Source organism: Salmo salar, chromosome ssa15 (assembly GCF_905237065.1).
Source record: "Salmo salar chromosome ssa15, Ssal_v3.1, whole genome shotgun sequence".
In the NCBI taxonomy this organism is placed as follows: domain Eukaryota; kingdom Metazoa; phylum Chordata; class Actinopteri; order Salmoniformes; family Salmonidae; genus Salmo; species Salmo salar.
Genome location: NC_059456.1, coordinates 11,283,131 through 11,307,977, shown reverse-complemented (window position 1 = coordinate 11,307,977; position 24,847 = coordinate 11,283,131). Strand labels below are relative to the sequence as shown.

General features: G+C 43.5%; 1 protein-coding gene across 6 annotated transcripts in view; it reads right to left on the bottom strand.

The window, feature by feature from the left end:
- dapk1 (death-associated protein kinase 1) overlaps positions 1-24,847 on the bottom strand; it is a 169,185-nt gene that overhangs the window by 75,662 nt on the left and 68,676 nt on the right. For 4 of the 6 annotated variants that reach the window (XM_045695457.1, XM_045695458.1, XM_045695459.1 and 1 more), the window contains 6 exons: positions 20,761-20,982; positions 13,025-13,163; positions 8,876-9,005; positions 6,931-6,979; positions 6,379-6,405; positions 1,577-1,729 (listed from right to left, as the gene is read on the bottom strand). In XM_045695457.1, coding sequence (XP_045551413.1) covers positions 1,577-1,729; positions 6,379-6,405; positions 6,931-6,979; positions 8,876-9,005; positions 13,025-13,163; positions 20,761-20,982 — 720 coding nt within the window. Of the gene's footprint in view, positions 1-1,576; positions 1,730-6,378; positions 6,406-6,930; positions 6,980-8,875; positions 9,006-13,024; positions 13,164-20,760; positions 20,987-24,847 lie in introns of those variants that run through there. The other 2 variants (XM_045695460.1, XM_014143566.2) reach the window with 2 other exon arrangements.

Genomic DNA, 24,847 nt, shown 5'->3' with positions numbered 1-24,847 from the left:
GTAAAGGTCTGGTAAACTATCCAGTCTATTAGCTAGAAAGGTCTGGTAAACTATCCAGTCTATTATCTAGAAAGGTAAAGGTCTGGTAAACTATCCAGTCTATTATCTAGAAAGGTCTGGTAAACTACCCAGTCTCTTATCTAGAAAGGTAAAGGTTTGGTAAACTATCCAGTCTATTAGCTAGAAAGGTAAAGGTCTGGTAAACTATCCAGTCTATTAGCTAGAAAGGTCTGGTAAACTATCCAGTCTATTATCTAGAAAGGTCTGGTAAAATATCCAGTCTATTATCTAGAAAGGTCTGGTAAACTATCCAGTCTATTATCTAGAAAGGTCTGGTAAACTACCCAGTCTATTATCTAGAAAGTTAAAGGTCTGGTAAACTATCCAGTCTATTATCTAGAAAGGTAAAGGTCTGGTAAACTACCCAGTCTATTATCTAGAAAGGTCTGGTAAACTACCCAGTCTATTATCTAGAAAGGTAAAGGTCTGGTAAACTATCCAGTCTATTATCTAGAAAGGTCTGGTAAACTATCCAGTCTATTAGCTAGAAAGGTAAAGTTCTGGTAAACTACCCAGTCTATTATCTAGAAAGGTCTGGTAAACTATCCAGTCTATTATCTAGAAAGGTCTATTGGCAGCGTAGAGACATGATTTTGAAGATAATTTCCAGCAATTCTAATGTTTAGCACGGGCCTGAGAGACCAGTTTTCCATTTTAAAGATAACTTATTTTAATTCTATGCATTTTGCTATGTCTAATGCGGTGTTCCTCTGTTCAAACATAATTACATCAATGGACCTTGAATGGTTTTGGGACTTTCTATGTTCCTGACTGCCTATATTTTATTTGATTGTAAGTTCTCATAGATGGTATTATTTAATATATTTAGTTCAGTATGCTTTCTATCATCTGGTCTTGGTTGTTTAAAGTCGACACTGTTTTTCCATTCCCAAAAAGACCACTTAAACGGCCCGCCTAAGAATTTCTCTACAGAGAAACCCCTATAATTATCTCCAATGACTAATTTCCTCCATATTGAAGGGATAGTTTGAGATTTTGGCAATGAAGCCATTTATCTACTTCCCCAGAGTTGGATAAACAGGATAGCATGCTAACTGTTCCTGTAGACTTCAAGGCATTGCGCTAACGCTAGTTAGCATTGGATTGTGAAACTACCCTCTTAACTTCCTTCATGCTGGACACAGAGACATAAAAATGGTATCTACAATGGTATTGTGTTGTAGCTAGCTATATTCATAAAAATAATTACTTTTCACATTAAAAAAATACCTAAAATGATGTTTCCCCCACAAAAAGATTGAATAAACTGGAGTACCCTCTGCAGTACCCTACAGACTCCACTTTGAAAACTCTGCACTAATGTATAGAGTTGAGAACATTGGGCACACTGCGCTTAAGTGCAGAGCGGTGTACATGCACACTCTGGTTCAGTGGCATGTTTCTATACATTCAGGACCGAACCAAGCACATAGTATATACAGAGGTTCTCGCCTGTACAATATTAGGGATAGGGGTGAGGGTTAGGGTCAGAGGTTAGTGTAAGGTGATCATGTACTTTGGGTCTTTGATAAGCAGCCTGGTGATAAAGTCTTTGGCCAGGAGGCTGGTGCTGCTAAAGAACTCTTCATCGAAGGTGTAGTCCACCGCCGACACGTTAGCTAAAGTCTCCTGCTTATTCTCCCCCAAGAACGGCGATGCACCACTCAACCTGAGGAAGGGAGGGGAGAGAGCAGGGAGAGAGCACGGATGGGAGGGGAGGAGGGAGGGGAGAGGGGAGGAGGGGAGAGGGAGGAGGGGGGAGAGCAGGGATGGGAGGGGAGGAGGGGGGAGAGCAGGGATGGGAGGGGAGGAGGGGGAGAGCAGGGATGGGAGGGGGGAAAGCAGGGATGGGAGGGGAGGAGGAGGGGGAGAGCAGGGATGGGAGGGGAGGAGGGGAGAGGGAGAGAGCAGGGATGGGAGGTAACGGGGAGAAAGAGGGGAGGCAGGGAGAGAGTAGGGATGGGAGGGGAGGAGGGGAGGCAGGGAGAGAGCAGGGAGGAAGGAGGGAGGGGGAGAGAAAGATAGTGACAGGGAGAGAAAGAGGTTGAGAGAGGTAGAGAAAGTTTCCATTCATGTGGAATGGACCACATACCACTTACCACTTAGGCTGAATAACGCTCTAAAAGGTTTATAGTGTATAAACGGTTTGTTTCCCTGATTGTATAACAAAGCGATGCAGATGTTTTATAGATGTAGTCTAGTTATGGACAGATATCTATCAGAGGAACTGTGTTGGTCAGGTGTCAGGAATATGAAGAACCAAAGTCTTTCACTCTGAGAAACATTCTCTCTCTCTATATCTGGGCTACATAGAAACGGTCGTTTCCAGAGGAACATTTAAACGGTTGTGAAATGAGACGACAAGGCAAACGACTGCAATCAAACATTTAGCATAAATAGTCCCACATTTACCATGCTCACTGGCAGTCAATCATCTATAAACATCATTGATCACTGAACTTTGGAAATAAATAGTCGCGCAGTTATGAACGCTTGCTGCTGCTTTGCTCTCTACGTCACCTGCTGTTTCGACCTCTGAATGATCGGCTATGAAAAGCCAACTGACATTTACATTTACTGACCTGTTCACTGGGCGTGCTACCTTGTCCTGGACCTGCTGTTTTTGAACCTATCTTTCTCTCTCTCCCTCCCTCTGTCTTTCTACCCCACCTGCTGTCTCTAACTCTGAATGCTCAGCTATGAAAAGCCAACTGACATTTACTCCTGAGGTGCTGACCTGTTTCACCCTCGACAACTACTGATTATTATTTCACCCTGCTGGTCATCTATAAACGTTCGAACATCTTGAAGAACAGTCTGGCCTTATAGTGGCTTGCGAAAGTATTCACCCCCTTGGCATTTTTCCTATTTTGTTGCCTTACAACCTGGAATTAAAATTGATTTTTGGGAGGTTTGTATCATTTGATTTACACAACATGCCTACCACTGTGAAGATGCTAAATATTTTTTATTGTGAAACAAACAAGACATAAGACAAAAAATACAGAAAACTTGATCGTGCATAACTATTCACCCCCCCAAAGTCAATCATTTGTAGACCCACCTTTTGCAGCAATTACAGCTGCAAGTCTCTTGGGGTATGTCTCTATAAGGTTGGCACATCTAGCCACTGGGATTTTTGCCCATTCTTCAAGGCAAAACTGCTCCAGCTCCTTCAAGTTGGATGGGTTCCGCTGGTGAACAGCAATCTTTAAGTCATACCACAGATTCTCAATTGGATTGAGGTCTGGGCTTTGACTAGGCCATTCCAAGACATTTAAATGTTTCCCTTAAACCAATCAAGTGTTACTTTAGCAGAATGCTTAGGGTCATTGTCCTGCTGGAAGGTAAACTTCTGTCCCAGTCTCAAATCTCTGGAAGACAAACAGGTTTCCCTCAAGAATTTTTCTGCATTTAGCGCCATACATCATTCCTTCAATTCTGACCAGTCTCCCAGTCCCTGCCGATGAAAAACATCCCCACAGCATGATGCTGCCACCACCATTATTCACTGATGGTTCACTGATGGGATGGTGTTCTCGGGGTGATGAGAGGTGTTGGGTTTGCGCCAGATAGTGTTTTCCTTGATGGCCAAAAAGCTACATTTTAGTCTCTTCTGACCAGAGTACCTTCTTTCATATGTTTGGGGAGTCCCCCACATGCCTTTTGGCGAACACCAAACGTGTTTGCTTACTCATTTCTGTAAGCAATGGCTTTCTTCTGGCCACTCTTCTGTAAAGCCCAGCTCTGTGAGTGTATGGCTTAAAGTGGTCATATGGACAGATACTCCAATCTCCGCTATGGAGCATTGCAGCTGCTTCAGGGTTATCTTTGGTCTCTTTGTTGCCCATCTGATTAATGCCCTCCTTGCCTGGTCCGTGAGTTTTGGTGGGCAGCCCTCTCTTGGCAGGTTTGTTCTGGTGCCATATTCTTTCCATTTTTTAATAATAGATTTAATGGTGCTCCATCAGATGTTCAAAGTTTGATATTTTATTATAACCCAACCTTGATCTGTACTTCACCACAACTTTGTCCCTGACCTGTTTGGGGGGCTCCTTGGTCTTCATGGTGCCGTTTGCTTGGTGGTGCCCCTTGCTTAGTGGTATTAGTGGGGCCTTTCAGATCATGTGACAGATCATGTGACACTTAAATAAAGTCCACCTGTGTGCAATCTAACTAATTATGTTACTTCTGAAGGTAACTGGTTGCACCAGATCTTATTTAGGGCTTCGTAGCAAAGGGGGTGAATAAACTCAGCAAAAAAAGAAACGTCCCTTTTTCAGGATCCTGTCTTCTTCAAAGATAATTGGTAAAAATGCATATAACTTCACAGATCTTCATTGTAAAGGGTTTAAGCACTGTTTCCCCATGCTTGTTCAATGAACCATAAACAATTAATGAATATGCACCTGTGGAACGGTCGTTAAGACACTAACCGCTTACGGTAGGCAATTAAGGTCACAGTTATGAAAACTTAGGCCTCTGTAGTGTCTTATCTACTGACTCTGAAAAACACCAAAAGAAAGATGCCCATGGTCCCTGCTCATCTGCGTGAACGTGCCTTGGGCATGCTGCAAGGAGGCATGAGGACTGCAGATGTGGCCAGGGCAATAAATTGCAATGGCCGTACTGTGAGACGCCTAAGACAGAGCTACAGGGAGACAGGATGAACAGCTGATCGTCCTCGCAGTGGCAGACCACGTGTAACATCACCTGCACAGGATCGGTACATCCGAACATCACACCTGCGGGACAGGTACAGGATAGCAACAACTGCCCGAGTTACACCAGGAACGCACAATCCCTCCATCAGTGCTCAGACTGTCCGCAATAGGCTGAGAGAGGCTGGACTGAGGGCTTGTAGGCCTGTTGTAAGGCAGGTCCTCACCAGACATCACCGGCAACAACGTCGCCTATGGGCACAAACCCACCGTCGCTGGACCAGACAGGACTGGCAAAAAGTGCTCTTCACTGACGAGTCGCGGTTTTGTCTCACCAGGGGTGATGGTCGGATTCGCGTTTATCGTCGAAGAAATGAGCGTTACACCGAGGCCTGTACTCTGGAGCGGGATCGATTTGGAGGTGGGGGGTCCGTCATGGTCTGGGGCGGTGTGTCTCAGCATCATCGGACTGAGCTTGTTGTCATTGCAGGCAATCTCAACGCTGTGCGTTACAGGGAAGACATCCTCCTCCCTCATGTGGTACCCTTCCTGCAGGCTCATCCTGACATGACCCTCCAGCATGACAATGCCACCAGCCATACTGCTCGTTCTGTGCGTGATTTCCTGCAAGACAGGAATGTCAGTGTTCTGCCATGGCCAGTGAAGAGCCAGGATCTCAATCCCATTGAGCAAGTCTGGGATGTGTTGGATCGGAGGGTGAGGGCTAGGGCCATTCCCTCCAGAAATGTCCGGGAACTTACAGGTGCCTTGGTGGAAGAGTGGGGTAACATCTCACAGCAAGAACTGGCAAATCTGGTGCAGTCCATGAGGAGGAGATGCACTGCAGTACTTCATGCAGCTGGTGGCCACACCAGATACTGACTGTTACTTTTGATTTTGACCCCCCAGACCCTTTGTTCAGGGACACATTATTCAATTTCTGTTAGTCACATGTTTGTGGAACTTGTTCAATTTATGTCTCAGTTGTTGAATCTTATGTTCATACAAATATTTAAGTTTGCTGAAAATAAACGCAGTTGACAGTGTCTTTGACAGTGTCTTTTTTTGCTGAGTTTATATACGCACCACTTTTCCGTTGTTTATTTTTAATTTTTTGAAACAAGTTATTTTTTTCATTTCACTTCACCAATTTGGACTATTTTGTGTTTGTCCATTATATGAAATCCAAATAAAAATCCATTTAAATTACAGGTTGTAATGCAACAAAATAGGAAAAACACCAAGGGGGATGAATACTTTTGCAAGGCACTGTACATGGCCATGTACTCTAATAATCTCCACCCGGCACAGCCAGAAGAGGACTGGCCACCCCTCAGAGCCTGGTTCCTCTCTAGGTTTCTTCCTAGGTTTTGGCCTTTCTAGGGAGTTTTTCCTAGCCACCGTGCTTCTACACCTGCATTGCTTGCTGTTTGGGGTTTTAGGCTGGGTTTCTGTATAGCACTTTGTGACATCGGCTGATAAGGGTAAAGGGTACAGTGAAATGATTGGTTGCATTCGTCAACAACGCAGTTATACAAAAGAAATACACACAGATAAAAAGACACAAAATACAAGATCAATATCAGGACCAATCACTGAAAGGGATACTGGTGACAGTTGAATGTATTACACCAGTCATTAGGATTGTTGTACTTACAGAATATAGGTGATCACTCCAACACTCCTGGAACAACAGAGGAATATGGATTATTACCCAACAGACATATAGAGATATATACAGAGCCTTATACACTGAGTCAACAAACATTAGGAACACCGTCCTAATATGGATTTACACCCCCCCTTTTCCACTCAAAGAGTCTTTATTCGTCGGGGTACTCTACAATGTGTTAAGTGTTCCTTTGTGTGGTGGACCATTCTTTATACACACAGAAAACAGCAGTGTTGTAATTCTTGTGCTTCCCGTATGTATCAAGGTATATCCACCATGCAAAAGACCAGCCAGCTAACTTGAAACAGCTGTGTGAAGCATTGGAGTCCACATGGACCAGCATCCCTGTGGAACACTTAGGAAACCTTGTAGAGTCCATGCCCAGACGAATTGAGGCTGTCCTGAGGACCAAAGGGGGTGCAACTAAATATTAGGAAGGTGTTCCTAATGTTCTGTATACTCAGTGTATGTATGCTGTGTGTGTGTGTATGTATATATACATACACTATCTAAATATAAAGTACATCTGTCTCTCACCACATGTCTGCCTCCAGGCCGAGCGGTTCATAGTTGACTACCTCTGGAGCTGCAAGAGTTAAAAAAACACACTATTAAGCCAAAAGCACTGAGCCTAGAATGTAGGGTGTTGTATGCGCGTGTGTGTGTGTGTGTGTGTATATACACACTACCATTCAGAAGTTTGGGGTCACTTAGAAATATCCTTGTTTTTGAAAGAAAAGCACATTTTTGTCCATTAAAATAACATCAAATTGATCAGAAATACAGTGTAGACATTGTTAATGTTGTAAATGACTATTGTAGCTGGAAACGGCAGATTTTTAATGGAATATCTACATAGGCGTACAGAAGCCCATTATCAGCAACCATCACTCCTGTGTTCCAATGGCACGTTGTGTTAGCTAATCCAAGTTTATCATTTTAAAAGGCTAATTGATCATTTGAAAACCCTTTTGCAATTATGTTAGCACAGCTGAAAACTGTTGTCCTGATTAAATAAGCAATAAAACTGGCCTTCATTAGACTAGTTGAGTATCTGGAGCATCAGCATTTGTGGGTTCGATTACAGGCTCAAAATGGCCAGAAATAAAGACTTTCTTCTGAAACTCGTCAGTCTATTCTTGTTCTGAGAAATGAAGGCTATTCCATGCGAGAAATTGCCAAGAAACTGAAGATCTCGTACAACGCTGTGTACTACTCCCTTCACAGAACAGCGCAATCTGGCTCTAACCAGAATAGAAAGAGGAGTGGGAGGCCCCGGTGCACAACTGTGCAAGAGGACAAGTACATTAGTGTCTAGTTTGAGAAACAGACGCCTCACAAGTCCTCAACTGACAGCTTCATTAAATAGTACCCGCAAAACACCAGTCTCAACGTCAACAGTGAAGAGGCGACTCCGGGATGCTGGCCTTCTAGGCAGAGTTGCAAAGAAAAATCCATATCTCAGACTGGCCAATAAAAATCAAATATTAAGATGGGCAAAAGAACACAGACACTGGACAGAGGAAGATTGGAAAAGTGTTATGGACAGAGAAATCTACGTTTGAGGTGTTCGGATCACAAAGAACGACATTCGTGAGACGCAGACAAAATGAAAAGATGCTGGAGGAGTGTTTGACGCCATCTGTCATCATGGTGGAGGCAATGTGACGGTCTGGGGCTGCTTTGGTGGTGGTAAAGTGGGAGTTTTGTACAGGGTTAAAGGGATCTTGAAGAAGGAAGGCTATCACTCCATTTTGCAACGCCATGCCATACCCTGTGGACGGCGCTTAATTGGAGCCAATTTCCTCCTACAACAGGACAATGACCCAAAGCACAGCTCCAAACTATGCAATAACTATTTACGGAAGAAGCAGTCAGCTGGTATTCTGTCTATAATGGAGTGGCCAGTACAGTCACCGGATCTCAACCCTATTGGGCTGTTGTGGGAGCAGCTTGACCGTACGGTACGTAAGAAGTGCCCATCAAGCCAATCCAACTTGTGGGAGGTGCTTCAGGAAGCATGGGGTGAAATCTCTTCAGATTAACTCAACAAATTGACAACTAGAATGCCAAAGGTCTGCAAGGCTGTAATTGCTGCAAATGGAGGATTCTATGACAAAAGCAAAGTTTGAAGGACACAATTATTATTTCAATTAAAAATCATTATTTATAACCTTGCGTCTTGACTATATTTCCTATTCTTTTTGCAACTCATTTCATGTATGTTTTCATGGAAAACAAGGACATTTCTAAGTGACCCCAAACTTTTCAACAGTAATATATATATATATATATGGGTATTTGATGTTAAACTGAGCTGACTTGCAGGTCAGACGATGAACATAACACAGTACATACATGCAGACAACACACACACACACACACACACACACACACACACACACACACACACACACACACACACACACACACACACACACACACACGGCTGTGGTGCACTGGGTTCGCCGGATAGACTGACCTACAAATTCCGGGGTGCCAAAGATGTTTTTGAAATCATTGCCAAAATCGATCTTGTGTGCCAGACCGAAGTCGATGAGCTTGATGCGAGGATGGGCCACAGCTCTGTTCAGTAACATAATGTTCTCTGGCTAGAGGGAGAGGGGAGGGAGAGGGAGGGAGGGGTCATCAAACATGGAAATAACATCCCATAAAGTAAGTAGGAACCAGCAAGAGAGAGATGGTGTGTGAGAGAGAGAGCGAGAGCCTACATTCCAGAGCCACAATGCCTCCTTCAGCAGACTATCTTGACTCCTGACTTAATCCTTTAAAAGCTCTTTAGACCAGCAGGTTAAAGAATGAATGGCTATCAGACTGGGAACAGATGAGACAGGACTGGAATCAGATTGAATGAATGGGGCTGTTAGACTGGGAACAGATGAGACAGGACTGGAATCAGATTGAATGAATGGGGCTGTTAGACTGGGAACAGATGAGACAGGACTGGAATCAGATTGAATGAATGGGGCTGTTAGACTGGGAACAGATGAGACAGGACTGGAATCAGATTGAATGAATGCGGCTGTTAGACTGGGAACAGATGAGACAGGACTGGAATCAGATTGAATGAATGGGGCTGTTAGACTGGGAACAGATGAGACAGGACTGGAATCAGATTGAATGAATGCGGCTGTTAGACTGGGAACAGATGAGACAGGACTGGAATCAGATTGAATGAATGGCTGTTAGACTGGGAACAGATGAGACAGGACTGGAATCAGATTGAATGAATGCGGCTGTTAGACTGGGAACAGATGAGACAGGACTGGAATCAGATTGAATGAATGGGGCTGTCAGACTGGGAACAGATGAGACAGGACTGGAATCAGATTGAATGCGGCTGTTAGACTGGGAACAGATGAGACAGGACTGGAATCAGATTGAATGAATGCGGCTGTCAGACTGGGAACAGATGAGACAGGACTGGAATCAGATTGAATGAATGGGGCTGTCAGACTGGGAACAGATGAGACAGGACTGGAATCAGATTGAATGAATGGGGCTGTTAGACTGGGAACAGATGAGACAGGACTGGAATCAGATTGAATGAATGCGGCTGTTAGACTGGGAACAGATGAGACAGGACTGGAATCAGATTGAATGAATGGCTGTTAGACTGGGAACAGATGAGACAGGACTGGAATCAGATTGAATGAATGGCTGTTAGACTGGGAACAGATGAGACAGGACTGGAATCAGATTGAATGAATGGCTGTTAGACTGGGAACAGATGAGACAGGACTGGAATCAGATTGTCCCTACATGACAGTAATGGCTCCAGGTTGATGTAGTGGTATTATGTAGTATGTGTAGTATTATGTAGTATGTAGGAGTAGTGTATCTGATAAAGCTAGTATTATGTTGTATGTGTAGTACTTTGTAGTATTATGTAGTATGTAGGAGTAGTGCATCTGATAAAGCTAGTATTATGTTGTATGTGTAGTACTATGTAGTATGAGTAGTATGTAGGAGTAGTGTATCTGATAAAGCTAGTACTATGTTGTATGTGTAGTACTATGCAGTATTATGTAGTATGTAGGAGTAGTGTATCTGATAAAGCTAGTATTATGTTGTATGAGTTGTATGTTTAGTATATGTATGGGTAATACGTGTAGTAGTATGTGTGGTATGAGTAGAATTATATAGTATGTGTAGTATATGTAGTATTATACTGTACGTGCAGCATGAGAAGTATTATATAGTATGTGTAGTTTATGTAGTATTATATATTATGTGTAGTAGTATACAGTACGTGTAGCATGAGTAGCATTATATCGTATGTGTAGTATACCTGGTTTGGGTAGTATGAGTAGTATTACAGTATAACTAGTATTATCTAGTATGTGTAGAATGAGTAGAATGACTGGTTTATGTTGTATGTGTAGTAATATGCAGTAGTATGTAGTATTATGTAGTATGAGTAGTATGTCTGGTATTATGTATGTGTAGTATGGATCTGATAAAGCTAGTATTATGTAGTATGTGTATGTAATATATGTAATATGATGCAGTATGAGTAGTATATGTCTTGCAGTAAGAGTAGCATGTGAAGTAGTATGTGTAGCATATGTTGTATTATGTAGCATGTGTAATATGAGTACTATTATGTAGTATGTTTAATATGAGTAGTATTATATAGCATTTGTAGTATTATGTAGTATGTGTAGTATGAGTAGTATGTGTAGCATTATATAGTATGTGTAGTATGTATGAGGAGTGCATCTGATAAAGCTAGTATTATGCAGTATGTGTAGTATGAGTTGTATGTATAGTATTATGTAATATGAATAGTATGCCTGGTTTGGGTAGTATGAGTAGTATTACAGTATACGTAGGTTTATGTAGTATGTGTAGAACGAGTAGAATGACTGGTATTATGACGTATGTGTAGTATGAGTAGTATTATGTCGTATTCTGTAGTATGAGTAGTATGTCTGGTGTTATGTATGTGTAGTAAGTATCTGATAAAGCTAGTAGTATGTGTAATATACGTAGTATGATGCAGTATGAGTAGTATATGTCTTGTAGTAAAAGTAGTATGTGAGTAGTATGTGTAGTACATGTTGTATTATGTAGCATGTGTAATATGAGTAGTATTACGTAGTATGTTTAATTTGTGTAATATGAGTAGTATTCAGTAGTATGTATAGTATTATGTAGTACGTGTAGTAACATGTAGTATGATGTAGTATGAGTAGTATGTGTAATAAATCAAATCAAATTTTATTTGTCACATACACATGGTTAGCAGATGTTAATGCGAGTGTAGCAAAATGCTTGCTAATATGGTGTATGAGTAGTATTATGTAATATGTGTAATATGAATACAGTAGTATTCAGTAGTATGAGTAGTATTCAGTAATATGAGTAGTATTAGTAGTATTATATAGTATGTGTAGTATGAGTAGCATGACATACTATGAGTAGTATTATGTAGCAATACATAGTATTATATATCATGAGTAGTATTACATAATGAGTAATATTACATAGTATAAGTAGTATTACAAAGTATGAGTAGTATTACGTTGTATGAGTAGTATTACGCTGTATGAGTAGTATTATATAGCATGAGTAGTATTATGTATTATGTGTAGTATTATATAGTATTACGTAGTACGAGTAGTATTATGTAGTACGAGTAGTATTATGTTGTATGTGTAGTAGAGTGTGTAGTGTGAGTAAGTAGTATTATATAGCATGAGTAGTATTATGTAGCATGATTCGTTTTATGTAGTATGTGTAGTATGAGTAGCATGATGTAGTATGAGTAGTATTATCTTGTGCGAGTAGTATTATGTTGTATGTGTAGTAGAGTGCGTAGTATGAGTAGAATTATATAGCATGATTTGTTTTATGTAGTATTATGTAGTATGTGTAGTATTATATAGTATGAGTAGTATTACGTGTAGCAGGAGTTGTATTATGTAGTATGAGTAGTATTATATAGTATGAGTAGTATTATATAGTATGTGTAGTATGAATAGTATTGTGTAGTATTATGTAGTAGGTGTAGTATGAGTAGTATTATGTACTATGAATATCATTGTGTAGTATTACGTAGTAGGTGTAGTATGAGTAGTATTATGTAGTATGAATAGTATTCCGTAGTATGTGTAGTAGAATGTGTAGTATGAATAGTATTATGTAGTATGTGTAGTAGAGTCATATTATGTTGGGTAGTATGTGTAGTATTAGTAGTATGTGACTCAAGCTGTCCTATAGTGTAGACCGTTGTTCATTCTTGAGTTTTTGGGGAAGCGTGTTTAAATGATCACACTAAAACAAATGGGACATTTTACAACGTTGACTGAGTTGGAATTGAACTGATCCGGACCCTGATGTCGTCCACCAACTAACAACCTGTGAGTGATGGGGACGACGGATGTTCTGGCTGGAGACAGGCCAGAGAGCCAGGTGTGATAAAAGCTCTGCCATTGATTAGTAGTGTCTGGTATTAGTGCAGAGCAGAGTGGAGAGCACAGAACACATCACTGGAGTGGCCCTTGTAGCTGTGTGTGCATGTATGTGTACCTTGAGGTCAAAGGGCGTGTGTGTGTGTGTGTGTGTGTGTACCTTGAGGTCAAAGGGTGTGTGTGTGTGTGTGTACCTTGAGGTCAAAGTGTGCAATGTGTTTGGAGTGCAGGTAGTGGACTCCGTCCAGAATCTGTTTGAGGAACTCTGTAGCTTCCTCCTCTGTTAAGGACTCCTTCTCTGCTAGCAAATTAAACAGTTCTCCACCAGCCACCCTAGAGGAGAGGAGGAGGAGAGGAGATCTTAGACAATACCTAACGTAGATACAATAAGCTAACAGCAGGCACTTCAATCAACCTAAAGCTTACTTCAGCCAATACCAACGAGTGGGCAACGACACATCAGTGTCATGAAGAAGGCAAGTGATAAATCTAGCACAACTACTAGCACAGCTTGCAGTGACACCGGAGGACGGCGTCATCGTGGCAGGGGCTGCCGGACCGCTGGTCCATTTCCTCGCGAGGAGGCGAGAGCAGAAGTACAGTAATGCATGTAGACAACCCTGAACCAGAACCCAGAGAGATGGAGGCCATGAAGACAACCCTTCACCAGAACCCAGAGAGACGGAGGCCATGTAGACAACCCTTCACCAGAACCCAGAGAGATGGAGGAAGACAACCCTTCACCAGAACCCAGAGAGATGGAGGAAGACAACCCTTCACCAGAACCCAGAGAGATGGAGGCCATGTAGACAACCCTTCACCAGAACCCAGAGAGATGGAGGCCATGAAGACAACCCTTCACCAGAACCCAGAGAGACGGAGGCCATGAAGACAACCCTTCACCAGAACCCAGAGAGACGGAGGCCATGAAGACAACCCTTCACCAGAACCCAGAGAGACGGAGGCCATGAAGACAACCCTTCACCAGAACCCAGAGAGACGGAGGCCATGAAGACAACCCTTCACCAGAACCCAGAGAGACGGAGGCCATGAAGACAACCCTTCACCAGAACCCAGAGAGACGGAGGCCATGAAGACAACCCTTCACCAGAACCCAGAGAGACGGAGGCCATGAAGACAACCCTTCACCAGAACCCAGAGAGACGGAGGCCATGTAGACAACCCTTCACCGGAACCCAGAGAGACGGAGGCCATGAAGACAATCCTTCACCAGAACCCAGAGAGATGGAGGAAGACAACCCCTCACCAGAACCCAGAGAGACAGAGGAAGACAACCCTTCACCAGAACCCAGAGAGATGGAGGCCATGTAGACAACCCTTCACCAGAACCCAGAGAGATGGAGGAAGACAACCCCTCACCAGAACCCAGAGAGATGGAGGCCATGTAGACAACCCTTCACCAGAACCCAGAGAGATGGAGGAAGACAACCCCTCACCAGAACCCAGAGAGACGGAGGAAGACAACCCTTCACCAGAACCCAGAGAGATGGAGGCCATGTAGACAACCCTTCACCAGAACCCAGAGAGATGGAGGAAGACAACCCCTCACCAGAACCCAGAGAGATGGAGATCATGTAGACAACCCTTCACCAGAACCCAGAGAGATGGAGGAAGACAACCCCTCACCAGAACCCAGAGAGATGGAGATCATGTAGACAACCATTCACCAGAACCCAGAGAGATGGAGATTATGTAGACAACCCTTCACCAGAGTCTAGAGAGATGGAGATCATGTAGACAACCCTTCACCAGAGTCTACACTGGAATATATTGCCTTTGGCACAGCTTATTTGGCACATATATTGCCTTTTATAAAACATTAGCGAATCACTGAGTAATGATTCAGTGAAGTGGCACTACTTGGGTTCTGGTTAATAGTTGTGCACTACACAGGACCTAGGGCTCCATTTGGGATGACGACATGGTGCTCTCAGACTGGTGGCTGGTATAGCAGGTCACTGTAATGACTACATTGTTGACGTTCCCCCCCCCAAAAAAAAACTCATTTATGTATTTCCTCTGAGGATGGAAACAGGAATCAGGAACAGGAAGTAGCAGCCAGCTGCAGAGGAAGCTGTGACAGGATAATAACACACTCAGCCAATCACAACACAGCGTTCCGTCACTTGACCACAAGTTGCCAAAACAACTGTTTTTTTTTTTTTATTTTACACTGGATTTGGGACTGGCTACAGGGACTGGATAAAGGGACTGGATATACATTGAGGGAAAAAAGTATTTGATCCCCTGCTGATTTTGTACGTTTGCCCACTGACAAAGAAATGATTAGTCTATAATTTTAATGGTAGGTTTATTTGAACAGTGAGAGACAGAATAACAACAACAAAAAATCCAGAAAAACGCATGTCAAAAATGTTATAAATTGATTTGCATTTTAATGAGGGAAATAAGTATTTGACCCCTCTGCAAAACATGACTTAGTACTTGGTGGCAAAACCCTTGTTGGCAATCACAGAGGTCAGACGTTTCTTGTAGTTGGCCACCAGGTTTGCACACATCTCAGGAGGGATTTTGTCCCACTCCTCTTTGCAGATCTTCTCCAAGTCATTAAGGTTTTGAGGCTGACGTTTGGCAACTCGAACCTTCAGCTCCCTCCACAGATTTTCTATGGGATTAAGGTCTGGACACTGGCTAGGCCACTCCAGGACCTTAATGTGCTTCTTCTTGAGCCACTCCTTTGTTGCCTTGGCCGTGTGTTTTGGGTCATTGTCATGCTGGAATACCCATCCACGACCCATTTTCAATGCCCTGGCTGAGGGAAGGAGGTTCTCACCCAAGATTTGATGGTACATGGCCCCGTCCATCGTCCCTTTGATGCGGTGAAGTTGTCCTGTCCCCTTAGCAGAAAAACACCCCCAAAGCATAATGTTTCCACCTCCATGTTTGACGGTGGGGGATGGTGTTCTTGGGGTCATAGGCAGCATTCCTCCTCCTCCAAAGACGGCGAGTTGATGCCAAAGAGCTCCATTTTGGTCTCATCTGACCACAACACTTTCACCCAGTTGTCCTCTGAATCATTCAGATGTTCATTGGCAAACTTCAGACGGGCATGTATTTGTGCTTTCTTGAGCAGGGGGACCTTGCGGACGCTGCAGGATTTCAGTCCTTCACGGTGTAGTGTGTTACCAATTGTTTTCTTGGTGACTATGGTCCCAGCTGCCTTGAGATCATTGACAAGATCCTCCCGTGTAGTTCTGGGCTGATTCCTCACTGTTCTCATGATCATTGCAACTCCACGAGGTGAGATCTTGCATGGAGCCCCAGGGTGAGGGAGATTGACAGTTCTTTTGTGTTTCTTCCATTTGCGAATAATCGCACCAAATGTTGTCACCTTCTCACCAAGCTGCTTGGAGATGGTCTTGTAGCCCATTCCAGCCTTGTGTAGGTCTACAATCTTGTCCCTGACATCCTTGGAGAGCTCTTTGGTCTTGGCCATGGTGGAGAGTTTGGAATCTGATTGATTGATTGCTTCTGTGGACAGGTGTCTTTTATACAGGTAACAACCTGAGATTAGGAGCACTCCCTTTAAGAGTGTGCTCCTAATCTCAGCTTGTTATCTGTATAAAAGACACCTGGGAGCCAGAAATCGTACTGATTGAGAGGGTGTCAAATACTTATTTCCCTCATTAAAATGCAAATCAATTTATAACATTTTTGACATGCGTTTTTCTGGATTTTTTGTTGTTGTTATTCTGTCTCTCACTGTTCAAATAAACCTACCATTAAAATTATAGACTGATCATTTCTTTGTCAGTGGGCAAACGTACAAAATCAGCAGGGGATCAAATACTTTTTCCCCCTCACTGTAGGGACTGGATACAGGGACTGGATATAGGGACTGGATATTTTTATTTCACCTTTATTTAACCAGGTAAGCCAGTTGAGAACAAGTTCTCATTTACAACTGCAACCTGGCCAAGATAAAGCAAGCAGTTCGACACATACAACAACACAGAGTTACAGATGGAGTAAAACAAACATACAGTCAATAATACAGTACAAAAACAAGTCTATATACAATGTGAGGAAATGAGGTGAGATAAGGGAGGTAAAGGCAATAAAAAGGCCAAGGTGGCGGAGTAAATACAATATAGCAATAAAAACACTGGAATGGTAGATTTGCAGTAGGTGAATGTGCAAAGTAGAAAGTAGAAATACTGGGGTGCAAAGGAGCAAAATAAATAAATAAATACAGTAGAGGAAGAGGTAGTTGTATGGGCTAAACTATAGATGGGCTATGTACAGGTGCAGTGATCTGTGAGCTGCTCTGACAGCTGGTGCTTAAAGCTAGTGAGGGAGATGTGTTTCCAGTCTCAGAGATTTTTGTAGTTCGTTCCAGTCATTGGCAGCAGAGAACTGGAAGGAGAGGCGGCCAAAGGACGAATTGGCTTTGGGGGTGACCAGAGAGATATACCTGCTGGAGCGCGTGCTACGGGTGGGTGATGTTATGGTGACCAGCGAGCTGAGATGAGGAGGGGCTTTACCTAGCAGGGTCTTGTAGATGACCTGGAACCAGTGGGTTTGGCGACGAGTATGAAGCGAGGGCCAGCCAACGAGAGCGTACAGGTCATAGTGGTGGGTAGTATATGGGGCTTTGGTGACAAAACGGATGGCACTGTGATAGACTGCATCCAGTTTGTTGAGTAGAGTGTTGGCTATTTTGTAAATGACATCGCCGAAGTCAAGGATCGGTAGGATGGTCAGTTTTACGAGGGTATGTTTGGCAGCATGAGTGAAGGAGGCTTTGTTGTGAAATAGGAAGCCAATTCTAGATTTAACTTTGGATTGGAGATGTTTGATGTGAGTCTGGAAGGAGAGTTTACAGTCTAACCAGACACCTAGGTATTTGTAGTTGTCCACATATTCTAAGTCAGAACCGTCCAGAGTAGTGATGCTGGACGGGCGGGCAGGTGCAGGCAGTGATCGATTGAAGAGCATGCATTTAGTTTTACTTGTATTTAGGAGCAGTTGGAGGCCACGGAAGGAGAGTTGTATGGCATTGAAGCTCGTCTGGAGGGTTGATAACAATGTCCAAAGAAGGGCCAGAAGTATACAGAATGGTGTCGTCTGCGTAGAGGTGGATCAGAGAATCACCAGCAGCAAGAGCGACATCATTGATGTATACAGAGAAAAGAGTCGGCCTGAGAATTGAACCCTGTGGCACCCCCATAGAGACTGCCAGAGGTCCGGACAACAGGCCCTCCGATTTGACACACTGAACTCTGTCTGAGAAGTAGTTGGTGAACCAGGCGAGGCAGTCATTTGAGAAACCAAGGCTGTTGAGTCTGCCAATAAGAATGTGGTGATTGACAGAGGGACTGTCAGGCTGTATAAAACAGGGTAGTGCTCAATTCAAAATATAAAATGCCTCATCAATTCCAATTAAAATCTTGAAGTAGCAAACAGGATACAGAATTGCAATTCTAACTTGAATGAAAGGAAATAGAATTGAATTCAAAGAAATTCAAAGGCCTCTTCTATTCTATATTAGGTGTAGTTTAACCTCTTATGGCTAGGGGGCAGTATTTTCACGGCTGGATAAAAACCGTACCCGATTTAATCTGGTTACTAATCCTACCCAGTAACTAGAATATGCATATACTTATTATATATGGATAGAAAACACCCTAAAGTTTCTAAAACTGTTTGAATGGTGTCTGTGAGTATAACAGAACTCAAATGGCAGGTCAAAACCTGAGAGATTCCTTTACAGGAAGTGGCCTGTCTGACCATTTCTGGAACTTCTTTGCCATCTCTATCTTTTACAAAGGATCTCTGCTCTAATGTGACACTTCCTACGTCGTCCATGGGTGCTCAGAGCCCGGGAAAAACCTGAATGTCGTCATCCCAGCCCCAGGCTGAAACACATTATCGCCTTTCTCAAGTGGCCGATCAAGGGACTGTGGGCTTAGGCGCGTGACCTGGCCGCCCCCGTCTTTGTGATTTTTTCCTCTGTTTGCCGAAAAGGAGATTCCCGGTCGGAATATTATCGCTTTTCTATGAGAAAAATTGCATAAAAATTGATTTTAAACAGCGGTTGACATGCTTCGAAGTACGGTAATGGAATATTTAGAATTTTTTTGTCACGAATTGCGCCATGCGCGCGACCCTTATTTACCATTTCGGATAGTGTCTGGGACGCACGAACAAAACGCCGCTATTCGGATATAACGATGGATTATTTTGGACCAAACCAACATTTGTTATTGAAGTGGCAGTCCTGGGAGTGCATTCTGACGAAGACAACAAAAGGTAATCAAACTTTTATAATAGTAAATCTGATATTGGTGAGTGCTAAACTTGCCGGCTGTCTAAATAGCTAGCCCGTGATGGCTTGGCTATGTACTTAGAATATTGCAAAATGTGCTTTCACCAAAAAGCTATTTTAAAATCGGACATATCGAGTGCATAGAGGAGTTCTGTATCTATAATTCTTAAAATAATTGTTATGCTTTTTGTGAACGTTTATCGTGAGTAATTTAGTAAATTATTAGCAAATTCCTCCGGAAGTTTGCGGGGGGTATGCTAGTTCTGAACATCACATGCTAATGTAAAAAGCTGTTTTTTGATACAAATATGAACTTGATTGAACAAAACATGCATGTATTGTATAACATAATGTCCTAGGTGTGTCATCTGATGAAGATCATCAAAGGTTAGTGCTGCATTTAGCTGTCTTCTGGGTTTTTGTGACATTATATGCTAGCTTGAAAAATGGGTGTCTGATTATTTCTGGCTTGGTACTCTGCTGACATAATCTAATGTTTTGCTTTCGCTGTAAAGCCTTTTTGAAATCGGACAGTGTGGTTAGATAAAGGAGAGTCTTGTCTTTAAAATGCTGTGAAATAGTCATATGTTTGAAAAATGGAAGTTTTAGTATTTTTGAGGAATTTGTAATTCGCGCCACGCCTATCATTGGATATTGGAGCAGGTGTTCCGCTAGCGGAACGTCTAGATGTAAGAGGCTATACAAAGATACATTTTTACATTTACATTTTAGTCATTTAGCAGACGCTCTTATCCAGAGCGACTTACAGTAGTGTATACATACATTTCATGCATTTTTTTTTTTGTACTGGCCCCCCGTGGGAATCGAACCCACAACCCTGGCGTTGCACACACCATGCTCTACCAACTGAGCCACAGGGAAAGCATATTTTAAAACATAAAATACTGACGAAACAACAGATTTTCAGGACAAACTTAAAATGAATGATCAAGGACAACAAAGTTATTCGAATTTCACTGAGCACCTTTATATGCACACCAATATCCCGTTATTATTTGGGATACTCAAGGAGTCTTACATGGATAGAATGAGCATTAATAATCTAGTTACCACCGGTAAAGTTGTTGGTTTCATTTAGGGACCGGGGAGAAAAACGCAATAACTCCAAAACACTGGAAAGATTGGTCCTGTGTAAAATGTCCAATGCCATCAGATTGACCGGTTTTAAGGAAATGAAAAGCTGAGAAAACGACGAAACACTTTTCTGATAAGACTTCAGTTGGTCTTGAGTGCATTATGTGTCTGAAATACCGTCTGCTCGGATAACAGTGTTAAAGATAACACGTTACACATTCACATTTTCTCAAGAGGATTCTCTTGGTTGAAGCCCTGGTAGAAACACCACCTTCCATTGGTCTTTGGCACAGCTTATTGTAGTGGGACTGATGTGGTAACATTTACTATGTAGTCAATGCAGGTTCACAGTGCTTAGCTTTAACCTGTCATGGAGTCTTCAAGCCAGAGAGTCCAGGTTAAAGCAGCCCCAAACATACCCCAACCATAACAGGGCGTCGGGCCGTCAGGGGGGGCCGGGGCGTCAGCGGGGTCAGGGGGGGGGGTCGGGGGGTTCAGGGGGGGTCAGGGGGTCGGGGTACTCACAGTTCTAGTATGAGGATGACATCAGTCTTGTTCTCGAACACGTCGTGCAGCGTGATGGTGTTAGGGTGTTGAATCTCCTTCAGAATGCTGACCTCCCTCTCGATGTCTTCCCGGGTCACGCCACGCCGGCTCGACTTGCTCCGTCGCCTACGGATGAACTTAGCGGCATACTCCAGGCCAGAGCTACGCTCACGACATTTCTTTACCACCGCAAACTGACCACTGCAGGACAAGGGGAGAGGAGACGGTCACAGAGTTAGAACAGATAGAAACATACTGTTCACCATGAAATTAGTCTCAGCTATAGTCTCAGCTATAGTCTCAGCTAGTCTCAGCTCAGCTATAGTCTCAGCTCAGCTATAGTCTCAGCTCAGCTATAGTCTCAGCTCAGTTATAGTCTCAGCTCAGTTGTAGTCTCAGTTATAGTCTCAGCTATAGTCTCAGATACAGTCTCAGATATAGTCTCAGATACAGTCTCAGCTATAGTCTCAGCTATAGTCTCAGCTATAGTCTCAGCTATAGGCTCAGCTATAGTCTCAGCTCAGCTATAGTCTCAGCTCAGTTATAGTCTCAGCTCAGTTATAGTCTCAGCTCAGTTATAGTCTCAGCTCAGCTATAGTCTCAGCTCAGCTATAGTCTCGTCTCAGCTATAGTCTCGTCTCAGCTATAGTCTCGTCTCAGCTGTAGTCTCAGCTATAGTCTCAGCTATAGTCTCAGCTATAGTCTCAGCTCAGCTATAGTCTCAGCTCAGCTATAGTCTCAGCTCAGCTATAGTCTCAGCTATAGTCTCAGCTCAGCTATAGTCTCAGCTATAGTCTCAGCTATAGTCTCAGCTATAGTCTCAGCTATAGTCTCAGCTATAGTCTCAGCTCAGCTATAGTCTCAGCTCAGCTATAGTCTCAGCTCAGCTATAGTCTCAGCTCAGCTATAGTCTCAGTTATAGTGTCACCAGATTCAATGCTATTTCAGGGTTAACAAATGAACAACAGATTTATCACCACACTGATAGGGAAGGTCATGCAACACGTATAACACTTACAAAAATTACTGATTGGCTGAGCGAAAATACTAACACAAATATTGTGGGAGCTGTTCTGTTAGACTTCAGTGCGGCTTTTGACATCACAATCTGCTGCTGGAGAAATGTGTGTTATGGCTTTACATGCCATAGACCTCCACAAGTCTGGTTCATCCTTGGGAGCAATTTCCAAACGCCTGAAGGTACCACGTTCATCTGTACAAACAATAGTACACAAGTATAAACACCATGGGACCACACAGCCATCATACCGCTCAGGAAGGAGGTGTGTTCTGTTTCCTAGAGATGACGTACTTTGCTGCAAAAAGTGCAAATCAATCCCAGAACAACAGCAGAGGACCTTGTGATGATGCTGGAGGAAACAGGTACAAAAGTATCTATATCCACAGTAAAACAAGTCCTATATCGACATAACCTGAAAGGCCGCTCAGCAAGGAAGAAGCCACTGCTCCAAAACTGCCATGGAAAAGTCAAACTACAGTTTGCAACTGCACATGGGGACAAAGATTGTATTTTTTGGAGAAATGTCCTCTGGTCTGATGAAACAAAAATATAATTGTTTGGCCATAATGACCATCGTTATGTTTGGAGGAAAAAGGGGGAAGCTTGCAAGCCGAAGAACACCATCGCAACCGTGAAGCACGGAGGTGGCAGCATCATGTTGTGGGGGTGCTTTGCTGCAGGAGGGACTGGTGCACTTCACAAAATAGATGGCATCATGAGAAAGGAAAATTATGTGGATATATTGAGGCAACATCTCAAAACATCAGTCAGGAAGTTAAAGCTTGGTCGCAAATGGTTCTTCCAAATGGACAATGACGCCAAACATACTTCCAATGTTGTGGCAAAGTGCCTTAAGGACAACAAAGTCAAGGTATTGGAGTGGACATCACAAAGCCCTAACCTCAATCCTATGGAAATTTGTGGGCAGAACTGAAAAAGCGTGTGCGAGCAAGGAGGCCTACAAACCTGACTCAGTTACACCAGCTCTGTCAGGAGGAATGGGCCAAAATTCACCCAACTTATTGTGGGAAGCTTGTCGAAGAAACGTTTGACCCAAGTTAAACAATTTAAAGGCAATGCTACCAAATACTAATTGAGTGTATGTAAACTTCTGAACCACTGGGAATGTGATGAAAGAAATTTAAGCTGAAATAAATCATTCTCTCTACTATTATTCTGATATTTCACATTTTTAAAATGAAGTGGTGATCCTAACTGACCTAAAACAGGGAATTTTTACTGGGATTAAATGTCAGGAAGTGTGAAAAACTGAGTATAAATGTATTTGGCTAAGGTGTATGTAAACTTCCCACTTCAACTGTACAGGCCTTTCTCATGTTAATAGGAGCAGCAGTTGGTGTCCCAGAAGCTGCAGGCAGAAACGAGACATTTTATCTGAGAGAAGAGACAAGGGAGGAGACAAGGGAGGAGACTAGGGAGAGGCCTGCATGTCAAAATGCTCTGAGAGGAACTGACATTCAGTACATGACTCAGTGTGATGAAACAGACTTGACTGTAAGACCGTATTTCAATCTCTCCTTCCTCATTCATTCATTAACCACTGTTTGTCTGACTGTAGAGAGCTGCATTCCCGTGGGCAACTGGCGTGACCTGCGAGCCCCGACATGATGCTCGCAGGTGTGAGGTGGTCAGAGACAACTTTTGGATGAAAATATGTTTTAGTCCTGCAGATTATTTTGAACATTTGTCTTTGTTTGTGTTATTTAATGTATTAAAGCATTATGCACAAACTAACATGATAATTCTGTATGTTGCAGACCAGTGATTAAAATATATTTGAAGAATATTTAAGAGTAGACTAGGCTATATGGGAGGAGGAACACGGTGCAGTTGTCTGTAATAGCCTGTAGACTAGGCTATATGGGAGGAGGAACACGGTGCAGTTGTCTGTAATAGCCTGTAGACTAGGCTATATGGGAGGAGGAACAAGGTGCAGTTGTCTGTAATAGCCTGTAGACTAGGCTATATGGGAGGAGGAACACGGTGCAGTTGTCTGTAATAGCCTGTAGACTAGGCTATATGGGAGGAGGAACACGGTGCAGTTGTCTGTAATAGCCTGTAGACTAGGCTATATGGGAGGAGGACTAGCAGCCAGCAGGGTGAGCGGGTGGGAGTCGGACTAGCAGCCAGCAGGGTGAGCGGGTGGGAGTCGGACTAGCAGCAAGCAGGGTGAGCGGGTGGGAGTCGGACTAGCAGCTTGCAGGGTGAGCGCGTGGGAGTCGGACTAGCAGCCAGCAGGGTGAGCGGGTGGGAGTCGGACTAGCAGCCAGCAGGGTGAGCGGGTGGGAGTCGGACTAGCAGCAAGCAGGGTGAGCGGGTGGGAGTCGGACTAGCAGCCAGCAGGGTGAGCGGGTGGGAGTCGGACTAGCAGCCAGCAGGGTGAGCGGGTGCGTGCGGTATGAAAAAACAAGCGGGCGGGAAGGAGAGGGATGAAGAAATCAGTCCCATAGAGACCTGTAACTGATCCATCTCTTCCCCTCCCTCAACCCCCTCTCCTCAGCTCTCCCCCCTCAACCCCCTCTCCTCAGCTCTCCCCCTCAACCCCCTCTCCTCAGCTCTCCCCCCTCTCCTCAGCTCTCCCCCCTCAACCCCCTCTCCTCAGCTCTCCTCCCTCAACCCCCTCTCCTCAGCTCTCCTCCCCCCTCAGCTCTCCTCCCTCAACTCCCTCTCCTCCCTCAACTCCCTCTCCTCAGCTCTCCTCCCTCTAACATGACACACAAGAACCACGTCTGAAAATAACCTGTTATAAAATGCTAACAGCATTAGCTGCAGGTAGATGCTAACACGGTAAAGCCTGCATCAGCAAGTTGCAGTCAGATCATGCTAATGATGCTAACGCCAGAATTACACCATGATCGTGAGCCCTTATATGTATGGCAGTGGTCCCTGCTGTACAGTGGTCCCTCCCCCCCTTCTCCACTGGCATGCTAATCTAACAGCTCTTTCCTGACCAAGGGGCTTGAGATGAGGGCTCAGTCGCTATAAAACTGAAAAGGTTTAGGTCAATCCGTCTCACCACGTATC